This window comes from Microcebus murinus, chromosome 16 (genome assembly GCF_040939455.1).
Source record: "Microcebus murinus isolate Inina chromosome 16, M.murinus_Inina_mat1.0, whole genome shotgun sequence".
NCBI lineage: Eukaryota > Metazoa > Chordata > Mammalia > Primates > Cheirogaleidae > Microcebus > Microcebus murinus.
In genome coordinates, this window is record NC_134119.1 from 14,241,570 (window position 1) to 14,261,209 (window position 19,640).

The following is a 19,640-nucleotide window of genomic DNA, read 5'->3' on the forward strand; positions in this document are numbered from 1 at the left end:
AGTCCGCAGGAGACTTCCGGTTACTAGGGCAATTTGCCGGAAGCGTAGGGTTCCGTGTGGTCTCTCGGTGTCCTGCCCTACTCAGTGTCCCTGGCCCGCAGCGAGTGAATGAGATGTCATCCCCGCAGGCCCCAGAAGACAAGCAGGGCGGCGGCGACAGCGGCGATCCCTCTGGGGACCTCCGTAGCGTCCTGGTCACCAGCGTGCTCAATCTCGAGCCGCTGGACGAGGATCTCTTCAGGTAGCCGGCCGCACCTGGTCCGCACTCCCCTTTTGGACAGAGACGCCCAATATTTTTCTCTATCTTTTTAAAATTTTCTGTACCTCATTAATCTTTGAGAGTTTAGAGAGTCCTAATCTTGATTGCCGCCGCCCTAGCCACCAGCTTCAGGGCTAGGATGACTGTGCGTGGGATGCAAGCTCTGCCATTATTAAGAAAAATCTTGTTCCTGACAGAGCTGTGCTAGCTGTCCCGGCTTCCTTCCTCTCGGCGCGGGGTCTGCACAGCACCACCCCTAGGAGGTCCAGGCGACCTGGGCAAATATTAATAAAATGGTGACCTGAGAAACTACTCGGCAGCCTGCCCTTAGTCTCCCTTGGGGGAGCCAGCCCAGAGAGGACGGTGATTTTCCCAAGAGCACACAACTGATCAGGCTCGAAACTTATATGCAGTTCCTTGCATCTTCACTATCGTATCCTTTTCCTCTCACAATACCGCATCCCCAGCATTATTTGGTGGGTCCGGTGCCCATTTCTCATCCTCAGGCCTGAGCCAGTTTCAATCCCAGCACCACCTAAATTCTTGACTAGCTGAAGGGGTTTCTAACAGCTTTGACCTCCAAGGCGTCTACTGACTTTATTGGAAATTATTTTACTTTGACCTCCCTTCCTTCCACTTAAGGAATTACAAATAACTTTCAGGAGGGCTATTTGCAATAAATTGTTATGGAAAATGCTAAATGGCTAGGTGGTGGGAGTTGGAGACATAAATCCTTCAGCTTTCACAGGGCTCATGCACAGGCAAGCATTTTCACCTTTGGGACCAGACTGCATCTGTACACTAAAGGAGTAAGACTTGATGTTTGAGGGCCCTCCCAGCTCTGAATCTAGTTCTTGGAAGAATTGGGCTGTGGATGAGCATTGTAAGTGGCAGGCCTTAATGCAGTCCCCCCCCCCCCAGCTCAGCTCTTATTAGGGTGGATACTCGGTCCATTCAAGGGGTTCCTGTTGGTCCATTCAAGGCCTTACCCTGGTACGAGGTGGAAGAAACACTGGACTTGAAGTCAAAAGACCTAGATACTGCCCAGGATTGGCAATGTTTAAGCTGTGTGACCTTGCTCAAGTCACTGTTTATCTCTGATCCTTTTTCTCTTAATATAAAATAAAGAGGTTAGCTTGTTATCCTTAACTAGAATCCACAGACAGATTTGCGCAGTCAAAGCTGTGAAATTTTATGCAGTGTGATGTAGGGATATTTGCCTGGAGAAAGGGTCCATGGCTTTCGCCATATTCTCAAAATATTTCAAACCCCAATGAGGTTAAGAGATCAGGGACTAGAGGCTCACTGAGGTAGTAGAATTTGGCCCAGCCCCCAAGTCTTTCCCTCTTTCCCCCTCTCCCCACAGAGGAAGGCATTACTGGGTGCCCGTCACCAAGCGGCTGTTTGGGGGTCAGATCGTGGGCCAGGCCCTGGTGGCTGCAGCCAAGTCTGTGAGTGAAGACGTCCACGTGCACTCCCTGCATTGCTATTTTGTTCGGGCAGGTAAACCCCCCACTTGCTGTCCCCAACCCAGCCCTGGTGGCCCAGAAGCCACTTCTGGCTTTGGGGGTAACTGAGGAGAAAGGGGGAGAGAGGGAGACCTGAAGGAAGGGAAGGCAGGGGGGAGGGAGACTGCCCTAAGAGGTGCCCAGAGAGGAACAAGGTCTGGGGCCAACATAGAGCCTTAGATCCCACCTGCTGAGACTCATCTGGCATTTGTTATCAGACCCATAATGATGCCAGACTTTGTTGCTTAACTGCTCCCAATGGGCCTTTTGTTATTCATTCTTCACACAACTTCTGGTGGCCAGAACTGTGCTAGATACTTAGAGGGGTGCTGTAACCTCTGCTTGGGGTTTGGAAGTGGGCAGCTTGGGTTAGAGAGGAGAGCACCAGCCTGAAATTCCAGAGACCTAGTGCTTAGTTCCAGCTTTGTCAACAATTTGCTATTTGACCTTGAATGAGGTTATCTCCCTGCCCTGAGGCTTGATTTACTTCATCTGTAAAATGGAGGAGGGGCGGGACTAGGGGTATTTTGGTGGGATGATCTCTACAGCTGCTTACAGCTCCGAGGTCAAACAATTTGAAACCAATGCTTTTCAAAAAAATAAAACAAGGATCTCATTTGCTTTCTCTTCTTCCCTCTCAATCTTAGGGCAGATGCCCCCAGTTTTAAGATTTACCATCTTCTGTGTAGACCCACCAGCTGAGAAGAGTTTGTGGGACTTTACAATATGTGATATGTATTAAGCAAACATAAGTGGGGGTTTCCCTTTATTTTACAAATATAGACGTTATACCTGTAATAGTAAATGCACTTTTTCACACTATCCCATGACCCTCACTCTTCGTCCTTTTATTGTTCCTCCCTCCCCGACTGTCCTTGCTATAAAGTATTTGAATACTTACTGTGAGCCCAGCTGGGTTCTTATTTATGTTAGTTGAGAGTAAATATGTGCTTTATTTCTTTAATTTGGTTGTAAGCTCCAAAAGTGCTAGCCTTTTGATATTGTAATCTTTATAGACTAGTAAGATACCTGGCTATTTTGTTTTGTTTTGTTTTTTTGAGACAGAGTTGCTCTGGCTAGAGTGAGTGCCGTGGCGTCAGCCTAGCTCACAGCAACCTCAAACTCCTGGGCTCAAGCAATCCTCCTGCCTCAGCCTCCCGAGTAGCTGGGACTACAGGCATGCGCCACCATGCCTGGCTAATTTTTTCTATATGTATTAGTTGGCCAATTAATTTCTTTCTATTTATAGTAGAGACGAGGTCTCAATCTTGCTCAGGCTGGTTTTGAACTCCTGACCTCGAGCAATCCTCCTGCCTTGGCCTCCCAGAGTGTTAGGATTACAGGCGTGAGCCACGGTTGAGGGTTTAGTAGAATGCCACCGAGCCCTGGCGTTTTGTTTTGTTTTGTAGGGGTGGGGGCATTACTTGATCTCTCTGAATCTCTTTCTTCATCCTGTGATGAAAGAATTTTATGAGTCCTTGCAGGTAAAGTTTCTAATGCAGGGCCTGGCATGTTGGTGGTTTTCCATAAAAGATAACTATCACTACTTCTTGATGATGCATTTATGAGAATAATTAAAATTTGCATGATACAGAGCACAGCCGTGTACATTATTCTTAAGTAAACAGGGGCAGTAGGCATTCCTCCCACCATTCTTACCTAAGGAACTGGAACCTGAAAAGGTTTTGTAACCAGCTCCCACAGTGCTCAAGGAAGCAGAGCCAGGATTTGAATATGGTTAATGTGTCTCCAAGTGCCAAATTCTTTCCCATTTCTTTGCTTCTAACACTCTTGGGAGATAATTTCAAACCATGGGAAAGATGCCAGGGTACCCATCCCAGCTTCTGGGGGAAAGATCCTCTCTCTTGGAAATTCTCCATCTTGGAGCATGAAATGAGCTGTGCCCAAGGTACCATTTCAAAATTAATCATTAATGATTTATGCTCCTACCTGTTTCTGCTTTTTCTTCTTCTTCTTTTTTAAATATTAATAAGGTATCCAGGCTGGAGTGTAGTGATGTGATCATAGCTCACTGCAAACTTGAACTCCTGGCCTCAAGCCATCCTCCTGACTTGGCCTCTCTAGGTGCTTGGATTACAGGTGTGAGCCACCATGCCCAGCCTCTACTTGCTTTTTGAAAGTCTGCAAAATAGCTTAAAATGATTGGCAACTATTATAGGACTATTAAAATAGGTCAAAGGGCAGCAGGCTAGTAGTAATGGGATTTAGGGGAAATGATTGTGTCAAAAACTAGGCTAAAGATGCAGTTTTATACAAAATTTAGTTCTGAGCTTCTGGGCAGCAAGGCAGCGAGGCAAAAAGGGAAACTCTTTTATCAGTTTGTGATGTGACTCTCTATGGGATACATCAGATAGTATAACCAACATGATGCTTCAATGATTTTTTTTTTTTTTTTTTTTTTTGAGACAGAGTCTCACTTTGTTGCCCTGGCTAGAGTGAGTGCCCTGGCGTCACCCTAGCTCACAGCAACCTCAAACTCCTGGGCTCAAGCAATCCTCCTGCCTCAGCCTCCCAAGTAGCTGGGACTACAGGCATGCACCACCATGCCCGGCTAATTTTTTTCTATATATATTAGTTGGCCAATTAATTTCTTTCTATTTATAGTAGAGACGGGGTCTCCCTCTTGCTCAGGCTGGTTTCGAACTCCTGACCTCGAGCAATCCGCCCGCCTCGGCCTCCCAGAGTGCTAGGATTACAGGCGTGAGCCACCACGCCTGGCCAATGATCTTTTTAAGTAAAAGATTAATGGGGGTTGGTCCTTGGCCATTTATCATATCAATTCTTTTTCTTTTTTTTGAGAGAGTCTCTGTTTCCTGGACTAGAGTGCCATGGCATCAGCCTAGCTCACAGCAACCTCAAACTCCTGGGCTCAAGCAATCCTTCTGCCTCAGCCTCCCGAGTAGCTGGAACTACAGGCATGTGCCACTATGGCCGGCTAATTTTTCTATATATTTTTAATTGGCCAATTAATTTCTTTCTATTTATAGTAGAGACAGGGTCTCATTCTTGCTCAGGCTGTTTTCAAACTACTGACCTTGAGCGATCCTCCCACCTTGGTTTCCCAGAGTGCTAGGATTACAGGTGTGAGCCACCGCACCCGGCCCATATCAATTCTTTTTCTAAAAGTCCAGGAAAGAATGTTGGTTTGTCAGTAAAAACAATTATAGACAACACGTAAAGAAATGAGCACAATTGTATTACAGATAATTTTATTTTACGGCATCAGCTTTTTCATTTATATAATTGGGATAAGACCCATTCCACATAGTTATTGTGAGACCAACATGAGAAAACATACCCTGATATCTAATACCGTGTGGCACCCATCACTTACCCCATACCAGTAGCTCCTTTCCTCCAATATGCTTCAGGGCCTACCTTCCCTGTTCTAATAAAAATTCCCAACAATAGGTTTGGAACTCATTGACACTGAAAAGTAAATCACAGTACTGAAAGTTCTGTGATTCTCCTCAGGGAATTTGCATTTTAGCAACTCAAGGATTGGATTAGAGTTTTGGTTCCCCACCCCCTCCCCAAGTTTGGTGGTAGGAAGGGCAGGCTTCCTTCCCAGTCCCTGAAATCAGACTGCAAAAGTAGCTATCTCCAGTCTCTGGACTCTTGGTAAAACTTCCTCAAAGGCTTTTGACCTTGAGGAGCCCCCATTCTGATAAGAGTACTTCTTGTGGCCCTGCCCGATAACAGACAGCTGAGCTACCTAGCTGGCTTCAGAAAGTGCTGTTTATTGCTGTTGAATGAGCCCTTGGTGCCTGGTTGGCTCCCATTTGTATCAGGGTGGAGGAGGCAACACTTCTTTAAATCTGCTCCTTAATATGAAAGTTGAAAATCATTTCCAAGATGTCTAACAGCCCAGGTGTCAGAGTTCCCCAAGGTCAGCCCAACTCAGACAAAGTGAGAACTTCAGGGACACTAGGGAGGCTCTCTCTAAAATTCCTCCTTTATCTGCTTGTTGGTGGCTGATAATCCTTAACCTGGGCCAATGGCTTCCACTCTGCTTTGGAGCACAGACACTGGAAACTAAAGGACCAAGTGACTTCTATTTACATCAGGGATAAATGACTCACTGACAAGCCTTTCCTGAGAGAGGCTGAATGTATAAACAGACAAATGGCCAGACCATATATAAAAATAGAATTCGGATCCACAGTTAGCAACAGCCCGTATAGGAAGCCAACCTGCTATCTACAAGTCAGACTTGTAGGAAGTCAGACCACTATCTCCAACAACCTGTTCAGGAAGCCAAATAATTACCCTGTAACAATAAGCCCCAAACAGCTAGGGTTTAATTAATAACTGACAGCTTTCCTAATTTTTGCCCCTGCTTCCAGCTTCTGGCCAACAAGAGAAAGCTAAATATGTAGCCCTAACCAATTACATAGGATTTTCCAGTTCTAGTTAGCCCACCTACAGCTTCCCCAGGCCAACAACGTCCAATCGGGCACAGCTGAAGCCTTCTTTTCCTTCTTTTTTTTTCCACTATAGAGCTTTTCCACTCCCATGCCTGCTTTTGCGTCTCTGCCAAAAGCAAATGTTCAAGTGCAGTGGCTCACACCTGTAATCCCAGCACGTTGGGAGGCTGAGGCAGAAGGATCACTTGAGGCCAGGATTTTGAGATCAGCCTGGACAACATAATAAGACTCCCCTGTATCTTAAAAAAAAAAAAAAAAATTAGTAGGGCATTATAGTGCATGCCTGTAGTCTCAGCTACTCAGGAGGCTGAGGTAGGAGGATCGCTTGAGCCCAGGAATTCAAGGCTGTGGTGAACTATGATGCACTCTAGCCTAGGTGACAGTGAGATTCTGTCAGTTTCCAAAAAAAAAAAAAGGCAAATGATGGTGGCCAACTGCCTGCTATAGCAGCTCTAAATAAATCTGTTCTTAAAAAAAAAAGGCAGTAGAGAAAAAGTAGGTGGCAGGCCATGTTTGCTGACCCCTTATCTAGAGTAATGGTTTGGGACTCGAGACAAGACCCCAGGCACACATGTAGCAAGACAAAGCTTGCTAAACATTTATTTTATTTAACATTCACTTATAGAGCACTATGTGCCAGTTATTATTACAAAGACTTTGCAATATGAACTCATTTAATTCTCATTAAAATCCTTCTTTTTCCCCTGACCTCACTTCCCACTTCACGGAACTCACTAAAATCCTATATGGTATGAGCACGCTGATGATCCCCATTTTACAAATGAGTACACTGTTCAGAGAAGTTAAGTGACTTTCCCAGGGTCACACAGCTGGTGAGTGGCAGCATCAGGATTTGAATGCAGGGACACTGCCAGATTCCCTGCATTCTGTTCTGTGCTATTAGAGAGAAGATCTACCCCCACTGGGAGCAGCCTGAGGACAGGGCCTGGTGTTCTCTCGGTATCCCTAGTACCTGGGGCTCCGTGGGCCACCGTCAGTAGCTACTGAGCAGAAATGGTAAGGAGCACTGTGTGCAGGCACTGGGATGATGTCAGGGCCTATGGGGCTCACTCAGGCCGTGTCCCTTGTGTCCACTGCAGGGGACCCGAAGGTGCCAGTGCTGTACCAGGTAGAGCGGACGCGTACAGGGTCAAGCTTCTCGGTGCGCTCTGTGAAGGCCGTGCAACATGGCAAGCCCATCTTCATCTGCCAGGCCTCCTTCCAGCACACCCAGCCCAGCCCTGTGCAGCACCAGTTCTCCATGCCCACTGTGCCACCCCCGGAAGAGCTGCCTGACTACCAGGCCCTCATTGACAATTATTTAAGGTGAGAGACTTGGCAGCTCCAGGGCGGTGTTTCCAAACTGCGGTTGCTATCTACTTGTGGGTCATAGAATCCTTCAGTGAGTCTTGACCAGCATTTTAAAAATATGGACTAGAAAAGAAGATACTAGAGTGTATTGTATGCAATAAGGGTAAGAATCCCTTTGTGAAACTTCAGTTTCAGTTCTGTGCGTGAGCAGGTGTGCATGTGTGTGTGTGAAATGCAGGGCTTAGATGCAGGCAGTACTGGCGCTGGTACAGCTTTACTGGTTGTGAAAACATTGAACTACTTCTGTAACCACTTGGTAAAAAGCCACCTCCCCAGTTCCCAGAAGAATCCCTGCTCCTACTTCAGGCCCACAATCCAGCAGCTTAGGAGTTACTGCATGGGTGATGGTCCAGCAGGCTGCAGAGCTGTGGTCCATGTTTGATTGGTGACTTAGTGCATGTTAAATATTTTGAATGTCATCTAGTAAATAAAATATATTTCTTATTGTCCCGGCCCGCGGGACCTTCTGTTACTCGTGGGGGTCAAGGGGGACCATGCCTGAAAGAGATGGGCGAGAGAAAGGAACGAGACCAAGCAAAGGGTTGTCAAGGTCTACTTTACTTGGATTTTTAGTAGGTTTTATAAGCATACAGAAACAAGGAAGTAGAAACAGAAAAATGCAGTGGGGTGACGGTGAGTCTTGGGTTTGGGCTAATCAGCCCCAATCAGCGTCTTATTGGTATTGAAGTTGTTTGTGTCTGGTTGCTCAACCCCAACCTGGCAGGTGGTCGGGAACAATTGCAGTTAGCACACCCTGGAGCATTCTGTGGTCAGCACGTCATGGAGCACATTCTTTTTGGAGCTATAGCTGGAGGGTGGGGTGCTGTTTTTGTCCTAGGAATTTTCCAGGGCGAAGCCCGTGCGTAGGACAAGTCATAGGGGTGTTGAGGGTCTTTGGGGGTCCTTGCCTCCAACATCTTATATTGGATCACAGCTAATAAAATTTGAAACATGCTGGTACAGGGGAAAGAGCTCTGGGTCCAGGCACATGGATTCTGGTCAGGGCTGTGTCTCTACCAGTGCTCACCTGCTGTGTGACTTGGCCCAACTCCCTAGCCTGTTGGGGCCCAAGTTTTTTCATCTGAAAAATGGGAATGGTCATTTCTGCCCTGCCTACTTCTCAGCTGTATCATAAGGAGAGAGCTTCTCTATCTTTTGCAGAGGCAGCAGGGTGTGATGGGATGAATGTGGGTTTGGGAACTTGAAAGGCCTAGGTTCAAATCTTGACTGTGTCCTTACTAGCTGTGTGAGTTTGGGCAAGTTGCTTTCCCAGTCTGAGCCCAGACCCTATTATAAACTGGTGCTAATCATAATTCTTACCTCATAAGGCTGCTATGCGGATTAAATGGTATAAGAGAAGGCACTTAGTAGGTACTCAGTAAATTGTAGTTATATCACTGTTAACAGAGAGGAAAAAGCATGGGGCCCGGTATGTAGTTGCAACCCAACAAATGTTTGCTGAAATGAAAGGAAGACAGTGTTGTTAAAGGACCCTGAATTTAAAGCTGGGCTGTTCAATAAGGTCTTCACTAGCCACGTGTGGCTATATTAATTAAAATGAAACAGAATTAACAATTCTGTTCCTCAGTTGCATCAGCCACATTTCAAGCACTCAGTGGTCACATGTGGCTAGTGGCTACCATTGCACAGTGCAGATAACATTCCATTATCACAGAAGGTTCTACTGGACAGCACCCGGAGGATAGGGGTAAAAATGACAGTACCGGTGAAGAGCACTATGGGTGGTTGTCACCGTGTTGAAGGGTCTTCCCTGGAAATGGGCTCCTCCCCTTGGGGCGGGCACAATGTTCCCTACTGCTTAGGGTTAGGTAACTCAGTCCAAGTCAGGCAGCTTGTTTCTTGATTGTTTAGAATAATGAAGTGTATGGTTAAGAGTATGAACCGTGGAGCCAATTGCCTGAGTCCAAATCCTGCCTTATCCAATTTCTGAGCAAACTATTTGGATTCTCTGTGCTTATTCCACGTATCAGATAGGGTTGATAACAGTACCTATCTCACAGGGTTGTTGTGAGGAATGTTACTGTACATGCAATGCTTGGAACAGTGCATACTATAGGGTATGCCTTATTACTATGATGTATTGGTTTTATAGCATCAAACTGTTTTCTCCAGTGTTTTGAGGTAGGTTACAACCATTATCTACACTTTGCAGATAGGAAAATAGGCTTAGAGAGATTCTAAACTAGCACAGGGCTACATGGCCCATAGGTGGCAAAGAAGGGATTCAGACACTATACTGTCCTGCCTGCCATGAGGGGAAGGGAGCTTTCGGGATAATTCAGGAGTCCTTATGGAAGAATGAGGAGGGTCAGAAGAGGCAGTGCAGATAAGACTTCCTCTCTCCTTGGGTCTCCCCATCCCTCTCCCTTTTCCTTTCAGCGATCCTAACCTCCAAGAGAAGCACTCAGTGGTGCTGAACGGAATTGCTGCCCGGGATGTACCTATTGAGATCAAGCCAGTAAGCCCACCCACCTTGAGCCAGCTGCAGAGAATGGAGCCTAAACAGATGTTCTGGGTGCGAGCCCGAGGCTATATTGGTAAGAGGACCCCATGGAATAGAGGAAAACACTCTCCAGAGGTCTAGGTCAGCCACTTATTCGCCATGTGGCCTTGGGTACATTACTTCCCCTCTCTGGGCCTGTTTCCTTATCTACATGATGGGCAAGTTAGTTAGCTCAGCTTCTCACCAGGGCCCTCTCAGTCCTTTGCATGGGGGGAATGAGTAGGTAACTATAATCCCAATGTGGGACCTTCCTGGGGAAGGCAAGGCACCTCGCTGAGGTTCTTATCCAGCTCTGCTGCTAACCTTAAGGTGCCTTTGTGCAAATTGGAAGATAACCCTTTCAGGGGCCCAGTGTGGGAGACTTGGGCGTGAAGGCTGGATTTCAGTCCTCCCTCACCTTTGCCCTCCTCACCTCCCTTGTCCCCTCACTCACACCTTGGGCCAGGTGTCCTTGTGCAGTGACTGGTCTGCACATCCATGCACGGGAGCCCCCTTTCTCCCCACCTCCCTGCGGGTCCTGAGCTAGAAAGCCCAGGAGCCCAGGGCTGACAGGGGCCGGGACCTGTTGCAGGGGAGGGCGACATCAAGATGCACTGCTGTGTGGCCGCCTATATCTCGGACTATGCCTTCCTGGGGACTGCACTGCTACCCGACCTGTGGCAGTATAAGGTGCACTTCATGGTCTCGCTGGACCACTCTATGTGGTTCCACGCCCCCTTCCGAGCTGACCACTGGATGCTGTATGAGTGCGAGAGCCCCTGGGCTGGTGAGTATGGCGTTGTGTGGGACAAGGGGGGTGACAGGGGGCCTGCTTTCCTGGGTAATGTGGCCTCCCCCAGCCTCCTGCGCTGTGAGGCACTGCACAGGCCACTTCCTCTCCTGCCCCCCAGGCTCTGGCATCCTCATCTTCAAGAGGACAGGGTGAGGCTCAGGGCTGGAGGCCAGGACACCTGCTCAGCTCTAAATTTCTATAACATGCTGGGCATATGATTCACTTTATCTCAGAGAGCCCGTTCTAGTCCCAGAACAACTTTGGATTCTCTGTATGAACATGGACAAATCCTGTCTCCCCCATCTGAGGCTGTTTCCCCATGTACACAGATAGGGTTACAGTACAGCAGTAGTGTCCAAACCTGGCAGCCCATCAGACTGCCACTTAGAGCTTTTTCAAAGTAGATTCTGACTCCACCCTCAAGATTCTGACTCAGCAGGTCTTGGATGAGGTCCAGGAAACTGTATTTTTAAGCAGTTCTCTAAATGACTTTGCTGATAACCTAGTTGGGGATCTAAGAGCCTATTTGGACTCTCCTCATAAGGGATAGAGAAAACCCTGACTCAATCCTCAGTGCCTTGTGTCTAGCTCCAGAACTCTGGCTTCCTTTCCAAGGAAGTACATTTCAAATGAAGCAAGGCCTTGCTTTATAAAACAGGGACAAAACTTAAGGACTCTTAATACTCAAATAAGGGCTACTCTCAAGTACTAATAGCATCATAATAAAAGATGAACAACCTTGAAGTCAGGACACTTGGGTTTAGGTTTAGCCTGATCCAGGGGCCAAGTTCCTGAGCCTCTCTAGACTGTCATTGTCTAGAAACTGGGACAAATGCCTACTTCATTTGGCTACTGTGAGAACTAAATGAGCTCTGGTAATGTGTAAGGGAAATTGGCAGTTCTCTTTATAAACATCAGACTCAGGCCCAAAGCCAGCAAGGGAGAAAGGATCTCCAGGTGGGAAGGGTGGAGAGGCCAAACCTCACGGCCTCAGGTCCTCTCCCCTGGCCCCCTTCTTCCCCTTGGTAGTGGCAATGGTGGTTTTTTTTTTTTTTTTTGATGAATTACCACTTGGAGGACCGAGCTTGATTTATTATAAAAGGAACTGATGGGTTTCCTAACACAAGTGGCCAGAGGTGCAGATCTTCTTAGCCAAGCTATTGAAAGAGACTGTTTGCAGAGCTCCTCCTCCTGTGATCTTTTTGAGGAAGCCAGCAGATATATGAAAGTGCTTTTAAACTGTCAAGTTGTGTTCCTGTAGGAGGAGTTATCCCCAACAACTGTCTGTAACAGGCTCAGAAAGGGGTTCCTTGGGGATTTGGAGCAGCCACAACACTCAGTGTACCCTTGTGTGGGGCAGCCCTGCCCTGGGCCAAACCCTTTTCAAGAAGCGCCTCTGGCTGTGCTGAAGCAGAAGGCCATTCTGACCCTTCTCACCCACAGGTGGTTCTCGGGGACTGGTCCATGGACGGCTGTGGCGTCGGGACGGAGTCTTGGCTGTGTCCTGTGCCCAGGAGGGCGTGATCCGAGTAAAGCCCCGGGTCTCAAAGAGCAAGTTATAACCAGAGGCACCACTTGGCCTGGAGCTTCAAGGACCTTCCACCACCACTCCTAAGGCAGGAGTGACAGGCCTTCTGGCCCTCGAATCCAATAAAGAGACTGATACCACTGGAGTGGCTGGCCTTTAATTCCCCTGGGCTAGAACTGCAGCCCTCCTTTCCTTCCTCAACTGCAGGACTCCAGGGGAAGAGTCCCCGGCCCGGCAGCCAGGCTGCCTCGCTGGCTTGGAGGCTCATGGACAAGGTAACACTGACCCTGACCTATGCCATGGCCCTGTGCCGTTTATCAGCTAGAGAGGTTGTGTCAGACTTCTTCCCAACCCCGGCCATAGCTCGCCCTGAGCCTAGCTCAACAGAAGTAAGTTTTCTTAGTCTGCTGCACGTTCTCTTTGTGGAACTTCTAGGGGCTCCCAGCACCCCCTGCAGCCTCCCAGCTGCTCTCCATGTCTTCATCAGGGCCTTCTCCTCCCAATCCTGGGGCAGCCCCTACCCCTATAGTGGTCTTAAGTCAAGGCAAGGGTTAATCCAGCACCTCCTTGATGAGCAATTCTTTGAGACTGGGGGGTGGTGTGGGGGTAAGACCTGCCTCCTGCAGGGCCTGAAGTTGGGCCTCTGACTGGCGTTTGTCCAGACCCAGGCGCCAGGAGAGCCGGACATGGGCCTCCAGAAAGGGTGCCAGCAAAGGGTGGGAGTTCTTGTCCCCCAGCAGCTGCAGGGCCCTTTCACAGCATGCCCGGGCCTCCCTAGGGTCCTCCAGCTCTTGGTGGCACACAGCCAGCCCAGCCAGGGTCAGCAGGGGGCGGTCTGGGCCAGAGGGGGTGCCCAGCTGCGCCTGCAGCTGCCAGGCATTGGCCCAGAGTGCCAGTGCCTCTCGATAGAGGCCAGTACAGGTGAGGCTCTGTGCCCGTCGTAGCTCTGGCAGCACAAAGAAGTCCTGCAGGTCTGAGGCATGGCGCAGCTCGGGTACTGCATGTAGGTGGCTCAAATACTGCTCAAAGGCCCGGCTACGGCGGGCAATGGTCTCCGCAGTAAAATTCCGGCGCAGGCGCTTACGGGGGAAGGAGATGCCAGCCATGGGGCCCCGGAACTGCCGCTGCAGGTTACGGTGCAGCCGTTCAAAGTCCGAGTAGCGGCGAGAGATCTGGGCTGGCTGGTGATCTGGTGGCCCAGGGCCCATCACGGCGAGGGTGTAGAGCTGCAGGGAGGGTGGGTGTCAGGGCAGGTGCGAGGTATCCATGGGCCCCTTCCCTCCCCACCCCGCCCCCACTCCCAACTCTGCTCCCCTACCACCTCTTCCCGTCACCCCTGGGACTGGTCCCAGGAGGGTAGGAGCTGCTGGGGCAGCAGGTAGGGAGCCCAGTCCCATCTTACCTGAGGCTTGTCTGAAATGACCCAGGCCCAAGGCAGCACAGGGAAAGAAAGACAGAGATGAGCTTCAGTGCCCGGGCTGCTGCCCTTTTACCCCTCCGGGATGCCCCCTTCCAGTAGGGCAGTCAGTTCTTCTGAAAGCCCCTCTGGAAAACCAGGTATGAAACCCTGGCCAGTCTCCAGGCCTCCGAGCCAACATTTAGGACCAGGTCGGAGCTGTGTTCCACTCTGGACACCTAGCCCCTACATCCCTGGCCAGGTTACTCCAAAACAGACCGGGAGAACAGGTCTTCAGACAGCCCCAACTGTGATCACTGTGACAAGTATACTCAGGACTCACTGTGACAAGTAGGACTCAGGCTCTAACCCCAGGTCACTACTCCCTCGATGTCTGACCTCAGGCAAGGCACTCCCCTCTGGGGCCACTTCCATCTCTAGTGAATGACATGCTGGGTCAGGTCAGCATTTACTCAAGAATGGGACATGCAAAAGTGTTGGTCCCTGGGGTTTCCAGGTGGTGCACACTAGAGTAAATAACACTGCATCAGAGACGGGAGGCCATTCCCCCTTAATTCTTCTTTAATCTTTCTGACTACAAATTGAGAAGCTCTCAGTTTGGTTTTAAAAAAGCACTTCTCTAACACTTCTCGCATCCATTTTTAGAAAAGAGCCAGAAAGCAAATCTCAGGTCAGGGCCTTATCCAGGCAGCAGCATCTAGGCAGGATTTAATGACAGTTTCATTTTCTCTGTGTTGATTTTTATGGCTAGCTACTCTCTATGGCAAGTGAGGTCTTCCACATACAGTAGTGCTATAAAGTTGGCTTTTAAACTTATTTAAGAAAAAAAGGTAAGCAAAGAATGGTACAAGTAGAATTTTAGGACAAGAATCATGAAGGTGGTACTGGAATGACTGAGGTTTGGGAAATACTGAACAAGGTGACTACTAAGCTCCCCCTGCCACGCCCAGGTCTGAGAACCTAAGTATGGATTAATCTATGATAATGCTGAGCCAACAGGTTTAAAGGGGGAGTTAGCAAGCATTAGATGCTAGAAGCATACTAACAGCAAACAGATTTTTCTCTCAAGTTTGTTCTGTGGAGCTGACAGTATCCTAGCCACCTCTGGTCAGTTAGGTTTGTCTACTCATCCTTCTCTTAAAGATTCACCGGGTACATTAATATTAAGGATTAAAAAGTTTAACAGTAAAGAAACCTATTTTACTCTCATTAAACTCCGCATTCCCAAACCCTATTGCCTACAAAGCCTTTTGTTTATTTATTTAGGAACAGTTATTAACATTCTAGGGAACGAATTTTCTACAGGACACACTTCAGGACACAATTTTCTTTAAGATTCACTGGTCTATAAATAACCCCTTATGTTCATTTAGCTTTTATTTTTATTATTAATATTTTTGGCTAAAAAACTCTATTTTATATCCATTATCTCATCTGATCCTTATAACATCCAACCAGATGGGTAGCAATGACAGTAGTTCCACTAACTGAGCACTCTCCCTGTGTTTCATGCTGTACCAAGCACTTTTACACCTGTGATTTCATTTAATCATCACAGCAGCACTTCATGGAAGATGTCTTTATCTCTGGTTGACAGCTGAGGAAGCAGGCTCAAAGTGAAAGGGCTGAAAGACTAAGTCACACAGCTGGTAATGGCCCGGGCGGGATTCAAACCCAGGTGGACCTGATTCCAGCCTGTGCTCTTGACTTCCAAAAGTTATATGAAAACTTAGGGTTCCCATTGTATAGAGTAGGTAACTTGCTTCTCCAGACATGAGCCAGGGCCATCCTGCTCTATCTTGTTATTCTCTTCCCATCTGGGTACCCTGAGTCACCCTCATTCCTCCCTGCCTCTGAGCTGCTCCCTGGGGACTGATCCTTGGTGTCCCCTTCCTGCATATGACCCCTTGTCCACCCCTAGAGCTCTGGGACCCTTGCTACTTAAGCCTCAATCACTGGAGTCAACCCCTGCTCAAATTACAGCAATCACCCCATGGGTGTGGCTCTCATTTACTAACAGCAATAAAGAGGGATGCAGAGACCCAGATGTGGGACAGGGCTCCAGGCCCCCTTCCTGCTGAGTCAGAGGTGGAGGAGGGTGTAAAGAGGAGGAGAGTGTGACAAGGCACAGAGCTGCCACTGCCAGGAGTGGCCAGCTCAGCTGAGTTTCAGGACTGGCCGGGTGCAGGAGCTGGTATGGTCCTCATTCTCTATGTCGGTCTCTCCTCCCCACAGCAAGGAAAACAAAGACTCCAAGGCTGTCTCCTACCCTGCTCTTCACCCCAATCCCCACAAACCCCCTAAGTCTAGCCCTTAGGACAAGATTCTTATTCTGTGCAGGGTAGTGCTTGAGAATTGATTCACCTGGGTTACAAGAAGGCTACAGCAGGCCCTAGATGCCAGACATTTTCAATCCAAAGTTAAATAATAAAAATATAGCTACCATTTTATTGAGTACCTCCTAATGTAAGGCACAGTGCTAGGGGCTTTTTGCGCACCGTCTCACTTAACTCGTGCTGTAATCCTGTGTGTTATCCTGTGAGCATCCACTGCTCAGATGAGGACATGAGGGTCATCAAGGTTATACATCTCACCCAAAGTCAACAACTTGTAATATGTGGGATGTGAATCAAGGTTGGTCTGGATCCAAAGCCCATTTCCTTAACCACTAACCCATGCAACTTCAGTGTCAAGTCTGACCCAGATAATATACTTCCCTTTGTATCTTGCATCTTGCTACAGTTTGCAAAAACCCTGTGGGTGGGGTCAGGGAGAATGCGTACCAGTTCTCTCAGTCTCAAAACCAGGATAAAAAGGCAGGTCCTTAATTTCCACTTTACTCAGTTTCAAGAAAACTAAGCCATTTGCTTAAGGACTTGCTAGAGTTACCTCCCCTTTCTGGCCTCAGTTTCCCCATCTGTAAAATGGGGCAGCCATTTATAACTACAGTCAGATCCCTCAGGAAGCTGGAGTATTCCCTACTCTCTTAGTCACACTTCTAGCCCAGGGGTTCCTGGACCTTCACTCACCACGTACTTGGAGGGCGGGTCCTTGACAACGTTGGCGCTGGTCACCTCGAAAAGCAGCCGCTGGGGTACCAGGGTGTTCCGCGACTTCTTCCAGAAATCCTGCAACTGTCGCGCCAGGAGCTGACTGCCCCGCTGCCCATCAGGTGGGGGGCTCCGTTCTGCACAAGCACATGACCAGTCATATCTAGGGGCCTGGGGCCAGGTCGACATGCACAACGTGTCATGACCTCACTCATCCTCCTAACGTGAGGTGGGTGTTATCCTCATTTTACAGAAATGGAAACCGAGGGCCAGAGAGGGCCTGGGTGCCAAACACCGTGCCTGGAAGATAGCAGGGGCTACATAAATATCTCCGTCCCCAAACTTCGCCAGCACATCGTTATCATTTGTACCCCAGGCCCTGTACATTTAATGCCTGCCACAACTCTGAGACGGGAGTGATTTCTCCCATGTGACACAAGGGGAAACTTGGCTTAGAGAGTTGTGACTCTCTCAAGGTCACACAGCCAAGAGGTGACTGGGGACTCTTTAAGAAGTGTGGGAGTTTCGGAGAGATCAACTCAGGGCGCCCAAGATGCTCTCGCCCCCGCGGCTGGGATGGAGGCCTACTCGAGCCCCAGGGTTCCCGCCTCCGTCCTCCCGCACTCGCCTGCGTCTTCCCCAGACGCCCCGTCCCCGGGGGACAGCGGGTCGGGGCCAGCCTCCTCATCGTCCTCGTCTTCGTCGTCCTCGTCCTCGGCGCTGGTGAAGCTGAGGGTGCCGCTGAGCCGGGAGGACAGGCCCTCGGCGTCGTCGTCCTCCAGCTCTGAGCTCTCCGGGAACTGCTCAGCCTCGGGCCCGACTGTCGCCTCCCCGGGGCCGTCGCCTGCCAAGGCGTGCCGCAGCCGGTGCAGGAGCCTGGAGGCCATGGCACCCTGGGGGGAGCGCGGACGCTGAGGCCGGGGCTCGGGCGGAGCAGGACCCCCGCCCCGCGCTGGAGGCGGAGGGGAGGGGAGGGGAGGGGAGGGCAGGGGAGGGGAGGGCAGGGGAGGGGAGGGGTGGAGGGAGGGAGGGGAGGGGAGGGGAGGGGTGGAGGGGGAGGGGCGGAGGCTCCACCTCAGCCTCCTAGGGGTCCTGCGAGCCGGGGACCCGGCCTGGGACTCAGCCCGCGCGCACACAGCCTAGGGCCGCCTTCTTCCCAGGAGAAGCCTGGGACCCTCCCACGCCGCTTTCTCCCGCTGCGCGCCTCCACCTCCCGCGTCCCGGGGGCATTCGGGCGCGCCGCCCCCCTGGGGTCCCAGCGCGGCCCCGCGGCTCACCGAGGCCGGCGGGGCTCTGCCCGGCTCCGCGGAGCCCAGGCGGCTGGGAGCGCCGCTCAGGCCTCTTCCTGCCGCCGCCCCGCCTCCTGCCCCGCCCGCTCCCCAGCGCCGAGAATCCCGGCCCTTCGCGGCAGGAGGGACTCGGGAATCCTGGCTCCGCCGGAGGCAGCCCCGGGCCTCCCGCGGAATCCGCACGATCCCGCCCGCGTGCCCCCTCGACTCCTCCCCCCGCCTGGGGACCCAGGTCGGCCCAGCCTACCCCCCTAATTCCACCCGGCGCTCTTCAACTTTACAAAGTGATTATGTGACATCAGGGAGCCCTTTTCTCCGGTGAGAAAGAAAACTGAGGCCAAGAGAAGATGTGTGATTTGGGTTGGAATCTGACCTCGCTAAGCCTAGGTTTTGTCATCTGTAAAACAGGAGCCATAATACTAAAACTAATTTTGCCACTCTTGTAAGAACCCAGGCTGGGCCGGGCACCGTGGCTCACGCCTGCCATCCTAGCACTTTCGGAGGCCGAGGTGGGAGGATCGCTTGAGGTCAGAAGTTCGAGACCAACCATTGCAAGAGTGAAACCCCGTCTCTACTAAAAATAGAAAAAATTAGCACTCGGGGTGGCGTGCCTGTACTCCCAGCTACTCAGGAGGCTGAGGAGAGAGGATCACTTGAACCTAGGAGTTTGAGCTTGCTGTGAGCGGGGCTGGTGGGATGGCACTTTAGCCAGGGCGACAGAGCCAGACACTGTCTCAAACAAAAACCTAGTCCAGTGCCTGGCATAGAACAGGGGCTGACGAAATAATCAGTTACATAATGATTGTTGTTTCTACAGTGTGCACAGGTTTTCACAATCTCATTTGAGCCTCACTCATGGGAAGCAGGCAAACGGGGAAACTGAGACCCAGAGAGGCTGACTTACTTGGCCAAAGTCACACAGCTTGCCAAAGGTTCTGAGTATGGCGCCTTGGAGCCCAGGTGCCCTGGATTCTGCATACTGTTCCTTTCCCACGCGGCAGGCCCGGTCATTTCAGCAGCTCTCTGGAGCTCTGTGTTTCATCTTTTCCCTGAGAGCAGCAGTAGGTCAAGAAGAATTTATTGTGGTTTCCTGTCAGAAGGCCTGGATATCAGTCCTTAGTGGGGCAGATTCTGATAGTTGTACGATAAAACAAAATCAAAATCTTTTTTTTTTTTTTTTGAGACAGAGAGTCTTGCTTTGTCGTCCAGGCTAGAGTGCCGTGGCATCAGCCTAGCTCACGGCAACCTCAAACTCCTGGGCTCAAGCAATCCTGCTGCCTCAGCCTCCTGAGTAGCTGGGACTACAGGCATGCGCCACCATGCCCGACTAATTTTTTCTATATATATTAGTTGGCCCATTAATTTCTTTCTATTTATAGTAGAGACGGGGGTCTTGCTCTTGCTCAGGCTAGTTTAGAACTCCTGACCTTGAGCAATCCGCTCGCCTCAGCCTCCCAGAGAGCTAGGATTACAG

At 50.0% G+C, this 19,640-nt stretch overlaps 3 protein-coding genes across 6 annotated transcripts in view; 1 reads left to right on the forward strand and 2 right to left on the reverse strand.

Annotated features, from left to right (window-relative positions):
• The window catches only part of CTSA (cathepsin A), a 42,429-nt gene extending 31,215 nt beyond the window's left edge, over positions 1-11,214 (reverse strand). Inside the window, exon 1 of the mRNA XM_076010907.1 lies at positions 11,197-11,214. Within this exon, the coding sequence (XP_075867022.1) occupies positions 11,197-11,203 (7 nt within the window). The 5' untranslated portion in view covers positions 11,204-11,214. The remainder of the gene's footprint in view (positions 1-11,196) is intronic.
• Positions 5-12,555, forward strand: ACOT8 (acyl-CoA thioesterase 8). 2 transcript variants are annotated; one of them, XM_012742916.3, is made up of 6 exons: positions 11-241; positions 1,626-1,762; positions 7,316-7,541; positions 9,987-10,144; positions 10,682-10,876; positions 12,326-12,555. In XM_012742916.3, exons 1-6 carry the CDS (start codon positions 114-116, stop codon positions 12,442-12,444), a joined length of 963 nt encoding a protein of 320 aa, XP_012598370.1. In that variant the 5' UTR covers positions 11-113; the 3' UTR covers positions 12,445-12,555. The 2 variants fall into 2 exon arrangements, with proteins under 2 accessions (XP_012598372.1, XP_012598370.1); XM_012742918.3 differs by lacking the exon at positions 1,626-1,762 and having other exon boundaries at positions 5-241.
• Positions 12,549-18,258, reverse strand: SNX21 (sorting nexin family member 21). Of its 3 annotated transcripts, none has more exons than XM_012742914.3 (4): positions 18,155-18,258; positions 17,506-17,770; positions 16,857-17,014; positions 12,549-13,636 (listed from the first exon to the last, which is right to left on the reverse strand). In XM_012742914.3, the coding sequence occupies exons 2-4, from the start codon at positions 17,762-17,764 to the stop codon at positions 12,962-12,964; spliced, it is 1,092 nt and encodes a 363-aa protein (XP_012598368.1). In that variant the 5' UTR covers positions 17,765-17,770; positions 18,155-18,258; the 3' UTR covers positions 12,549-12,961. The 3 variants fall into 3 exon arrangements, with proteins under 3 accessions (XP_012598368.1, XP_075867023.1, XP_075867024.1); XM_076010909.1 differs by having other exon boundaries at positions 13,468-13,636; positions 16,864-17,014; XM_076010908.1 differs by lacking the exon at positions 18,155-18,258 and having other exon boundaries at positions 16,857-17,048; positions 17,506-17,707.
• Positions 18,259-19,640: the final 1,382 nt, after the last annotated feature.